Source organism: Oncorhynchus mykiss, chromosome 12, assembly GCF_057628025.1.
Source record: "Oncorhynchus mykiss isolate SJ-2025 chromosome 12, ASM5762802v1, whole genome shotgun sequence".
Lineage (NCBI taxonomy): Eukaryota > Metazoa > Chordata > Actinopteri > Salmoniformes > Salmonidae > Oncorhynchus > Oncorhynchus mykiss.
In genome coordinates, this window is record NC_143033.1 from 40,334,271 (window position 1) to 40,346,659 (window position 12,389).

General features: G+C 41.2%; 1 protein-coding gene across 1 annotated transcript; it reads left to right on the forward strand.

Moving 5' to 3' along the window:
- The first annotated feature begins 559 nt into the window (after positions 1-559).
- Positions 560-8,009, forward strand: htr3a (5-hydroxytryptamine receptor 3A). Its single transcript, XM_021625871.3, has 9 exons — positions 560-734; positions 895-1,058; positions 1,165-1,209; positions 1,489-1,598; positions 1,860-2,029; positions 2,809-2,969; positions 3,856-4,066; positions 5,993-6,229; positions 6,657-8,009. The coding sequence occupies exons 1-9, from the start codon at positions 665-667 to the stop codon at positions 6,968-6,970; spliced, it is 1,482 nt and encodes a 493-aa protein (XP_021481546.3). The 5' UTR covers positions 560-664; the 3' UTR covers positions 6,971-8,009.
- The last annotated feature ends 4,380 nt before the right edge of the window (positions 8,010-12,389 follow it).

The window sequence follows — 12,389 nt, forward strand, 5'->3', positions numbered from 1 at the left end:
ACAAAAGGATGTCTAACATCAGTATCAAATGTCAGTTCGGTCTTGTTAGTGAGAGAATAGAAAACCAATCTGCATTTGACCACCCTCATATGCCAATGTTGAAAAGCAAGCTCAAGAGAAAATAGGCCTATGCTCTTCTGTATGTTCAGGAAATCAATGTCTTAACACAGTTGTAGGTTACATACAACTAGATCATAGACTTGGCCTACATCATACTATGTTTGGAATTTTATAGAGATCAATAATTTCCCCACGGTATGAAAGATATATTGAGGATTGCGTTGAAGGAAAAATGCCAATATCCCACATGAAACTTGATCCAGACAGAGACATCTGGCTACACGATCAGATACTGTAAATAGTATGATTGCTCTGAGTTATCTGCTCAGGGCAGGTGGTGACATAACCTCCACTGCTTCCAATCCCCATCATCAAATTAACGATGAACACACCCTCATATTCATAGTTGCATCAGCTGGCTAAGCCAGCCTTATCCAGAATGCAGGAAACCTAATTTAACTAATATATGATACAGTAGACATTGGGCTACAGTCAACAATCCTGAATATGGGTCTCGGGCGGCGCCAGTTGACCGCTACATCTCAAAGCTGAGCGCTGCTCATTCTTGGCAAGCTTAAGGCAGTGAAGTGAAACTTTGGTCACAATGAGAGTTTCAGCACTCTGGACAGCGCTGGTCTTGCTTCTGATTCAAGGCACCGCGAGAGCCTGCACAGGTAAATCATTCCATATAGGCTGTGGCGTTTTTGACGGAGGTTGCTATTTTCTATAGGCTAACACAACATAATAATTGTACAACCCTTAAGATGTTGCATTTTAGTGGATAGCATTATGTTTAAATCCATATGCTGTAACAATGTGTTTTACTTGTTTTAGTCAAGAAACTGAGCAATAATACCGGACGCTTTGCCAATGCCACCTTGGTACGCCTCTCCGAATACTTGAGTGCTGGGTACAAGAAGGGTGTGCGACCCGTGCGCAACTGGCGAAATTGCACAATGGTGGCCATCGACCTTATGGTGTACTCTATCCTCAGTGTGGTATGCCGTATAAATCACATAGTAGAAGAGTTCAGTATACTGAGATAGTGTGTAGCCTATGTAGATCTTCACTATTTCCTCTGTGTGCTGCTGTGTTTTACAACAGGATGAGAAGAACCAGGTTCTGACAACATATATATGGTACAGGCAGGTAAGACATAACTATTTGTAACAGTATAATAACTATTTCAACTAATGGATTTTGTTGAATAAACGTTTCCAAGCATTTAAAACATTCCTAAAAGTACAGCAGAACATTGGATATCCTCACCTTTGGACATGTATCAAACATCTTATCAGAGGAACTAGTTAGTTATAAGCCTTTATACAATACTTATTCATTCATTAATTCATGATTAATACTAGACCATGCTTATTGCGCTTATGCTATAACTCTGTATCAGGAAATAATGCTACAAGTCTTTATCAGGAATGGACAGACGAATTCTTGGTATGGAACCCAGAGGATTTTGATGATGTGAATCAAATGTCCATACCGACTGCGAATGTGTGGGTGCCTGACATACTAATCAACGAGTTGTAAGTAGCCTGCAGTGTTTTGTTATTGTGGGGGTAGGACAACGCATGAGGCCATACAGATAACATAATTTTAGTCAAGTAAAATTATATTTTTTTATACATAATTTATCTTCTGATGTAAACTGACAAAATTGGATACTTTGATAAAGCATTACTAAAGTAACATGTAAAGTGTGACTTAGCCTACGCTAAAATATTAGTTGTCTGAATCAGCCACAAACATCTTTTTGCTTTGAGTTGTTGTGTTTCGTAATCTCTCAGTGTGGATGTGGGGAAGTCTCCGGACATTCCCTATGTGTACGTGACCCATTATGGACTAGTGCGCAACTACAAGCCTATCCAGGTGGTGACCGCCTGCACTCTCAACATCTACAACTTCCCATTCGACGTCCAGAACTGCAGCCTGACCTTTCAGAGCTGGCTCCATACCCGTAAGACATGTGTTATTTAGTTGTATAGTAATTTGCATGTGAGGTAAGGCTTTTCAACTGCACATACAGCAGTGGTGGAAAAAGTACCCGATTGTCATACTTGAGTAAAAGTAAAGATACCTTAATAGAAAATGACTCCAAGTAAAAGTGAATGTCACCCAGTAAAATACTACTTGAGTAAAATACAAAGCATTTGGTTTTAAATATACATAAGTACCACAAGTAAATTGAATTGCAAAAAATAGACTTAATGTATCAAAAGTAAAAGTATAAATCGTTTCAAATTCCTTATATTAAGCAAACCAGACGGCACAATTCTCTTGTTTTTAAAAAAAGTTTACAGATAGCCAGCGGCCCACGCCAACACTTTTGGAAGTCAAGGAAAATGTATGGAGTAAAAACTACATTATTTTCATGTAGTGAAGTAAAAGTAAAAGTTGTCAAAAATATAAATAGTAAAGTACAGATACCCCCCAAAACTACTTAAGTAGTACTTTAAAGTAAGAATGCCCTTTCATGCCCTCACTCAGTCTTAGTCCTCTATTGTTTTGTTACTTCCATCTTGATAGTTTCTGGAATTAGGAAGTACAGATGTAATTTGTCTTTTCCTTTTGTTTCAAAGTAACCTCAATATAAATGTATTCTATGTCATCAGTGCCAGATGCTACATGCTTCACCATTTTCACCCCGCTGAAAAACTAAAAAATAATCTGTGGCAGGGTACAGTTGATAATGTCCATTACATAGCCCACTGGTCTCTTTCTCCTCTGTGTCTGTAGTTAATGACATCGATCTCAAGCTGATGAGGAGCGCAGAGGAACTCAAGGTGGACAAGAGTGTATTCATGAACCAGGGGGAGTGGGAGCTTCTTCACGTCCTGTCTAAATACAAGCGCTTCAGTCTGGACAACATTGACTCCTATGCAGAGATGAAGTTCAATGTGAGTATGCATAATATTCATTACCTTGTATTTATGTATTCAAGACAGGTTATGGAAATATATTATTTGGCAAAGACTGACCTAGTCAAGTAGAAGAATGGTTAGGGTTGCAAAATTTTTGTTGAAAAAAGTATCGCCAAATTCCCAGGTTTCCCAGAAATCCTGGTTTTTGTGCTTATTCCCTCCTGATTCCAGGAATCTTCCAACCAGAGTTTCTGGAAAACCTGAGAATTTGCAGAAAGTTATCTTGCAACCCTGTGTGTGATGATTAAATAAATGTCAATAGTTAAAAGAGCACAATATTGGGTTGGCAAAGATCACCACATCAATTTAGCAAGTATCTACACCTGTTCAAATTATATGCAGTATGGTATACTTTTCAATTATTCAAAACCCCCTCAACACCTGCATATACACAATATCTTCGCTTAATCCATTTATTCAAAGCCAACTGAACATGACAGAAAGGCAAGACCTTCAGTAAGGAGATATACTAGATACTATAATATAAAAATATAGAACTATATGAGATATTAACTTTGACCTCTACTGCAAGAGGCTTTATTAGAACATCTTGAGCTGCATTAAATATGTATTGAGAATGGCTGTTTTTCTTATGTGTCAAAAAGAAAACAGGCTTACTTTTCTGAAAATTAACAAAAGCATATGACTGAGGATCTATAGGTGATCTATAGAGTGTGCACTCCCACCTCACTTTCAGGGTCATTGCTAGAATCTGTGGGTATATTGTAGTCTACCATCAAAACATTGTTCTGCCAGATATCTGTAACTACTATAGATGTGGAAGTGCGTACCTACCTGTTCATGACTCATTTATGTTAATTACTGCTCTATTGATGATGATGATCATGATGAACGTGATCAGGTGGTGATCCGACGCAGACCTCTGTTCTACACTGTGAACCTGCTGCTGCCCAGCATCTTCCTGATGGTGATGGACCTGGTGGGCTTCTATCTCCCTCCGGACAGTGGAGAGAGGGTGTCCTTCAAGATCACCCTGCTTCTGGGATACTCCGTCTTCCTCATCATCGTCTCTGACACGCTGCCCGCCACCGCCATCGGGACGCCGCTCATAGGTCAGATAGAGAAATGCACAGTGGTTGGAAAAGTACCCAATTGTCATACTTGAGTAAAAGCAAAGATATCTTAAAGACTCAGTGCAGTCAAAAACATGATTTACCTGTGTTTTATATACATTTTCATACTATGAGGTTGGAATAATACCCTGAAATTGTAAAAAGATGATAATGCTCTTTTAGTGTAAGAGCTGTTTGAAAAGCCTGAAATGTCAACCTGTTTTGGTGGGAGGACATTTTGGCCTTCCACGATGATATCACCATGCGGTAAATGAGTTATTAGACCAATACGAAAGAGTTCCAAACCTCTCTGCCCAATAACGGCACATTTTCTGTATTCCCCACTCAAATTCTTGCTTGAGAAATTGCTCTTAGCTAAGAAGCTATTTGTTTATTTTTTACAATTTTAATTGAAACAATCACAGTAGCTATTCCATCCAGTTGGCGATCGACTTCCATGCAAATATTCTAAAATATGCATAAATAAAATATGCACATTTTCCCGCCAGTGGTGTTTCCACCAAACAAACTTGTTGTGGATAAATCAGTGCGTGATAACGTGGAGCACACAAAATGTAATTTTCCGTTGTCTTGTACCGAATAAAAATCGAAAGTTCAATGTGTTTCCATCGCCTTTTCAACTCAACTGATAGTTTTGTCACAAATAATAGCAAATGTGCCTACTTTGGTGTTACGTACGCTCTAGGCAACAGTTCGCAGATACAGTGCGATTAGGTTGTGCGGGTAGGCTAGTATACATGATTATGGATAATAGTGAGAATATTTGTCAAATGGCAGTAAAGCATCAATCTTCATGTCACCAGAATAAGACCCTTGATATTTATTGGAAATGAGCATCAAGCTCATCACCATGCACTTTCACCACCTTGTGAAGTTCATCACTTATTTAAATCTGTAGACTAATAAACTGCATGGTTTCCCCGAGCCATAGTTGGAGGACCACACAACATATCGTCTCGTGACTCCAAGTTTACTTTGATATAATGGTTATTACGTCAATATTTGCGCATAAAGGTATTTCCACCACCATTTCTCGCATAAGTAATTTTTTACAGACAAAAAGAGTCCACCATGTCGGACAAACAAATTATCTGTCTGTATTTATAAAATTGTACCGAAACTTCCGGTTTCCATCACAGCTGTCCTGATTTTTAATTTTTTTTTACCGTATGACTTTGCTAGCATAAAAACTGCAGATGGAAACGTGGTTAGAACTTTAATAGAAAATGACTCAAGTGAAAGCCACCCAATAAAATACAACTTGAGTAAAAGTGTCAAATTATTTGGTTTTAAATATACTAAAGTATCAAACGCAAACGCTATAAATCATTTCAAATATATTAAGCAAACCAGATGGTTGTTTTGTTGTTGTTTACAGATAGCCAGGGGCACACTCCAACATAATTTACAAATGAAGCATGTGTTTAGTGTCGTCAGATCAGAGGCAGTAGGGATGACCACATGTTCTCCTGATAAATTCATGAATTTGATAATTTCCTCTCCTGCTAAGCATTTGAAATGAAAGTACTTTTGGGTGTCAGGGAAAATATATGGGAGCAAAAAGTACATATTTTCTTTAGAAAAGTATTGGAGTAAAAGTAAAAAAATATATAACTAGTAAAGTACAGATATCTCCCAAAAAATACGTGAGTAGTACTTGGAATAATTTTTACACCATTGGAAATGCAGCTGGTGCATTTGTGGCTCAGATTTGTCATTAAGGTTGGGATTGCAAGCTTGAGTAAGTGGTGAAGGACTAATGTTTGTTGGGGCCCTGGTCAAAAGGCCCTCATCAAAAGTAGTGTACTACATAGGGATTAGGATGCCATTTGGGATGCACATTGCTTTTTTAGGCTGTACCTTGCAGTGTGCAGAGGTAATATCGATCTTTCCTTCTCTCTCCAGGTGTATACTTTGTAGTGTGCATGGCCCTGTTGGTGATCAGCCTGACAGAGACAGTGTTGATAGTGCGACTGGTGCATAAGCAGGACCTGCAGCCCCACGTACCCCAGTGGCTCAAACACTTGGTGCTGGAGCGGGCCACAGTCCTCCTCTGCATCCGCAACAAACACAGCCTGTGCTCCATGCTGTCCAGGGACTCTGACCGTCTGGGCCACTACAAAGAGAACAACATCAGTCCAGGTAATACATCTACAGGAGGGTTGGGTAGGAAGAAGGGTATGAAAGAAGGGGCAGGAAGGAAGGAAGGGAAGGAGAAAGGAAGGGAGGGAGAGGGACAAGAAAGACCTGGGCAGTAGATCATGGTGAGCTGAAGGATCTAAGGCACTATAGAATTCTCTCTCTCAGCTGTATTCATTGATTGAAAAAAATACAGCAGCATTACGACACCTATCGTAGAGCGAGAGAGAGAAAAGGATACAAATTTACAGTTTTGTTTTCCCACTTTGGAAATAGTCAATATACGGTACAATGTCTCTCGTTTTGAGCCAATATATACATTTAGCTCCACAAGCTCAACACAACATTGGATACTCAACATACAAATAAATAATGTTATATGACCCCCCCCCCCCCCCCACACACTCTCTCCCTGTGTGACATCTTGCAGCTCGATGCAATCACCACCACCACCTTCACCACACCTGCGAGAGTGGCCGTGGTGGCGGGGACATCATGGAGCGGGGTCTGGGGGGCCTGTCTGTGGTGCGTGACAACACGCCGCCCGTCATGGACAACATCCTGCAGGAAATCTCATCTATCCGTGGCTTCCTGGAGAAGAGGGACGAGTCCCGGGACATCGCCAAGGAGTGGCTGCAGGTGGGCTACGTGCTGGACGTCCTGCTCTTCAGGGTCTACCTGGTGGCCATGCTGGCCTACAGCATCACCCTGGGGACCCTCTGGTCCGTGTGGCAGTACGCCTGAGGGCCTCACAGTGGAGGAGGGCCTGACGGTGAAGGTGGAGGGCCTCACTGTGGAGAAGGGGACAGAGGGCTAAAGCGTGCCTGATACAAAAGCGTTTTATTGAGGTCGATCTATTTAGTTGAGCCTCATGGTGGAGATAAAGTAGGGGGTCGTTTGAGTCTGGGGTAATTCTCGGGAGTAGAGGAACGAGGGGGAAGATGATAGATTGGATGTTGGTATAGTTTACACTCATTTCCCTTAGCCAGTTGCCCCTTTCTAACACTGTCTATCTTACTGCTCTGTGTATTGTTCAGGTCTTGATTACCTAGGAATGGCCTAAAGAACTGTTGAAAAAGTTCAGATATTGTATCCTTTGTCAGCATACAGGTGTATTTATATTTGTTTATTTGGATCCCCATTAGCTTTTGCAGACACAGCTACTCTTCCAGGAGTCCAGAAAAACACAACACATGACAAGTGACAAAACACTGATAGACAAGGACAGTCACACACATTTAAAATACAACGAAATACTCACAGTACAACTACAAAATAAAGTATGCTACTTGATAATGGCACAATATTTCATGCATTATTCACTTTTTTTCAAAATCATCTACTAATGTGTACCAACAGCTGTATTGATGTGAAGGAAACCATATCTTTATAATAGTCGACATGGTACCATGCACATAAAATGAATAAATATGCCATACCTTAGATTTTGTATGTCCAATAATGTTTAATATAGTTGGGGAGCAATGAGCTCCCCTGCATATTTCCTGTTTTTTTATATCTCTTCAAGCTTTATTTACTTATGGAGGAGAGGTTTTGCGATTTGCTTGCATTTGCTTTTAAATTGCATAGTCTGTATATTCCAAGATCAACTTCACTCCTTCAGTTAAAGTGTTAATATTGTTAATAAAATATACGAAACATATAACATCACATTTAAATAGATAGCGAATATTAACTTGTGCTAAAGTAACTGCAATACTCGTTCACCTGGTGTTCACTCTGACATTATGAAAAGTGTAACTATTAAAGTGAGTTATGTTCCTTATATGCATTATGTTCCTTATATGTAACATTGCCTTTAAAAGCTGCTTGGTCTCCAAGCACGATTGGATTGAATCCTGTCTGTCTCATCATTATATCGGGATACAATGATGACAGACGGGATTCAATCCAATCGCCCTTGTAGGCCAAGCAGTTTTTAAAGGCAATGTTACCACGTTCCCCCCCTTGCGGAGAACGCATTCAAGGAAAATGCTGCAGATGTCGGCTCAATTGGAAATTGCCTTTAAATGTCAAGTGGTCTATAGCGTGGTTTTGAATTGAATCCTGGACACAGTTTGTTTGTTTTAAGCTTTTCCGTTGAAGGTCTGAATTTCCTTAATATGGCCAATGTCCACATTTAAGTGGGAGGTGAAAATAAAGTAATTGTCCACCTTATGTGGACATTGTCGGTTAGGGTTTAAGGCGCCAGAGAAGTGACTACAATACACCACACTAACCACAGGGTGGCACAGTAGTTCTCTGCCCAGCACTACCCCCCCCCCCCCCCTCATGCTCTAGTCCAGCTGTGGTATGGGTATTATTAATCCCTCCCAGGGATGGCCCTAGCCCGCAGACTGACACTAATGTACTAATCGTAAAGATTTTGGCCTTACTGGAAAATACACTCGGCGGGTGTGCCCTGATAGGATAAATGCCATTGACACCCTACATAATTAAAGCCTAAAACTGTTCCACAGTTAATGGGAGCATCGATCCCAATACAATCAATGAGGATCCAGGCTGAAGCGGGCACTGGGTCTGGGCCTTTTAGTTCAGTACTCTGCCTGGCTGGCTGATACAGACAGAGGAAAAAGACTATGTGCTTGTCACTCAATAGACAGTTAAAGATGTACTCATAAAATGGTTTAGGGATACAGTTGACTGTTTTATTTCCCCTGGGGGTTGATTTTTAGCTATAAAGAAGTTTATCAGTGTGAAGCTTGGATAAGAACATCTCTGAAATGTCTGATATGTATAAATTGTGTTTTAATGACTCCTGCTATCACTGTTCTTATTCTGCAATTCTAAAACAAATGACAGTAAACATTCCGAAATGGTAATAAAAAACAACACAGAAAATCTTATGAGTATTGCCATAAATAAGCATGGTCCCAAACGTTTAATAGCTTGTCTATTTTTGGGAAAATAATTCAGTTAAAACCAAATAGGGTGGACTGGGGCTGCACAATTCTGGTAACTATCAATTTTACACAAATCCTGTTTGAAGAATTCCAGATTTCCTGATTATTCCCTCCTGATTCCGGGAATCTTCCAACTGGGAAATCTTTCAAACCTTTTACATTTTTTTTTTTAGAAAGTTAACCAAATGTTTTATCCCTACATCTGACTTTAGCCTACCATCTATACAAATATACGATAGTACACCAAATCAACACTAGAGGGACCTATTACCAGCATTAACCAGTACTACCCCGAAGGAGTGCAGGAACACATAGAGGGACAAGTCATTTTCACACCAGTGTTACTAAAACAATGCAACAGGTAAGTTAGTTCATAAGACAACTCCAAATTGCAATGAAGCTATAGACCTCTTGTTCTGTTATCATCTCCATAAAGAACATCTTTAAATAAACTACAAATAAAAAATTGAAGCCTCACAACTTTTTTGTCATGCATTATAACTTCATATTGTGGCCATTGAATGTAACTTTTTAATCCTCATCCAACACATTCACCAACCAGTTCAGTGATTACAAAAACCATGCAAAACTAGATCTACCACAACAGCAACAACATGAACAACACAGAACAGTTCAGTTCCATGTTGCTCAGGTCGCTTGCTGTAGTACAGTAAATTTACAGCGGTAGTCATATTGTTTGGCTCTCTCCTCTCCGAGGCTGGATCAATGCCTGGGGTAGGGGGAGGTTCACGCCTACAGGCCAGGCTTAGCTGAGAAAACAATCCCAGTGATTTGGACAAGACTGTTTGCCCTCCATTCAACAGACCTACTGTCTGAACCCTTCTCTATCCATTCGATCATACTGGTGTCAAAGAGCACATAAATATGGGACCCCCTGGCCCCACACACACACACACACAAAGCCCCGCGCCCTCTCAGGGTCACATGGGCCCAATGAACCAACATCCCCACTCTGCTCTGTTTCTAATACAGAGCAGAGTGGGGATGTTGGTTGATTGGGCCCATGTGACCTGGGATCAAACCAAACTCATGGTGTCCTGTTCATGAAGGAACATAATCAGCAACAGCTGATCATTTCCCACTCTTTCCCTAAATTGCCAAATACTCTTAAAACAACCAAGATAGGCCAACTCGCCACATTGGGTTTGATATGCAGAGGTCGTTGGAGGAGGGAGTGGATAGCAAAAGAGAGGTACCTCATTAGCTGATCCTTCTGAAGGGAAAGGTCAGGGCCTGCATATGCTGCCCATATTCCTCAAAGCATGCTGGGAAGGGAGAGGGCTGCCAGCTATAATGGGGAGTCGAAGGAGAACCTCTGGTCTCTTGTTTGCGCCAAAACAGACGGCGAGTTCTCCTGGCTTTATTAACCTGGTTAGGTCAGCTATAAGGGAGTTGAAAGCGCTCACATCTCTGGGAGGAGAAACAATGGTGACCCCTATTATGCAGGTTGCTATAATACTGTAATACTATATATTATAATACCTGTCTAATGAGCACAGCACTTTGAAATAATAATGTTGAAGTGAATGTGATGGTAGTGGTTTGGAAAATAAGGATGTCTAAGTCTGTTCTGTGGTGTTTGGAGTGTCTAGACAAGTTGCTCATCAGTCTGTTGGGGTGCTGCTCTGAGGTGTAATGTTGTTTGGCTGGGCCAACTGGACAGACCTTTCAAAGCAACATGGTTCCAAATAAACAGAGTGAGACAGTTGGGGAAGGAAGAATGATAGAAAGAGGAAAATAGAGCGAGATGATCCTGTATGGCTCAGTTGGTAAAGCATGGCGCTTGCAAATGTCAGGATTGTTGGTTTGATTCCCGGGGCCACCCATACGTAAAATGTATATGCGCATGACTGTTAGACGCTTTGGATAAAACCGTCCGATAAACGGCATATACATAAAGAAGAATATTATATATTCGAGAGAGAGGAAGATGGATAGAAAGTGAGCTGCGTCATAAGGACAACTAAAGCCCAGCAGAAAGAGGCAGCTCAGTTTGGTTAATGTTTGTATCTCTTCATACAAGCACAGAAAAGCAGAACCATTTGTGTCTCGCCTCGTTTCCCCTCTAGCAACGATCAGGGCGGCAGCAATAATGGCTTGCGCCCTGCATATCTAATGATAGCATTTATGACCTCATAATGGGAGAGGAATATAGGACAGACATGGTTGGTGAGTCAAGCACCGACACGTTCGGTTCCATTTTAACAGACTACTGTCTCGGTTAGAAAATACCGATCTGGTCATTCAACATGCGGAACACATCCACCCATGGCACTACTGTCTGCTAACTGGTAGATGTATTCCAGACACAACACTGGCCATGTTCTTACTCAAGAGGCTTTTCGCTACAGCTCAACAGCAGGGGATGCTGCTGTGACCAACACAAATGACCTCTTCAGATGCAGTGTAACATGGCTTTGCATCAGCCTCCTGTAGTGGATCATCTAGTCAGTGCTGCACTTAACAGCCCACTCACACCATATCCAACAGAGCTCCGGTAGTGGAGAGCCATTTCAAAGCAGCCACAGGGAATATAGGGACACTAGTCAAAGAAGTGGCAGCTGCAGCATATTACTCAATTTATTGGACTTGATTTAATACCTTCTGCTTCGCATGGCTTTTCTGGCATTAGGGGACTTAAGTGACTAAAGGCATATAAGACCTGGGCAGTGAGTACAATATGTGTCTTCCCCAACACCAGTGTAATATGGAACTACCTCCGTAGACCAACTGACTTATTCAAATCACCGTAATTCCAGTTCCTCTGGTGCTCTTAAAGAAATTGACTAAAGGGGTGAAAGAACTCCACTATTGACAAGAGGGGTGAGGATCAAGACCAATATTTTTTGGGTGTGCAGAAAAAAGTGGGATGGTAGATGAGGAGAGAAGTGTTGAATTAGAAAAGCTGCTGCCTTCAGATGTGAGAGGTGGTGAAGCTGGGCAGAATCTCACGGGGGAAGGTCTATGCATCTTCATTTTTCAGCCGCAGCATCAGTCTTCCAAGAGACTTCATGGTTGTTACCCCTGTTTACAGAGATGCTTTTGAAAGCCCGGCGGCAGACGCTCTTGAAACTCTCTGGAATGGAAAACAGTGAAAGGGATGACGTACACTCCAAAGCAACACACACACACACACACACACTCTCACAAACGCACAAAAGAGCACACATGTAGACAGCCAGACAGACACTCACAGTTCTGCATAACAAAACATACCT

What these genes read in the sequence shown, in the direction of transcription:
- htr3a (XM_021625871.3), top strand. Translation starts at nt 665, where the DNA reads ATGAGAGTTTCAGCACTCTGGACAGCGCTGGTCTTGCTTCTGATTCAA. An exon ending in CACCGCGAGAGCCTGCACAG is followed by an intron (nt 735 to 894) that starts GTAAATCATTCC and finishes TACTTGTTTTAG; the next exon opens with TCAAGAAACTGAGCAATAAT. An exon ending in TGTACTCTATCCTCAGTGTG is followed by an intron (nt 1,059 to 1,164) that starts GTATGCCGTATA and finishes GTTTTACAACAG; the next exon opens with GATGAGAAGAACCAGGTTCT.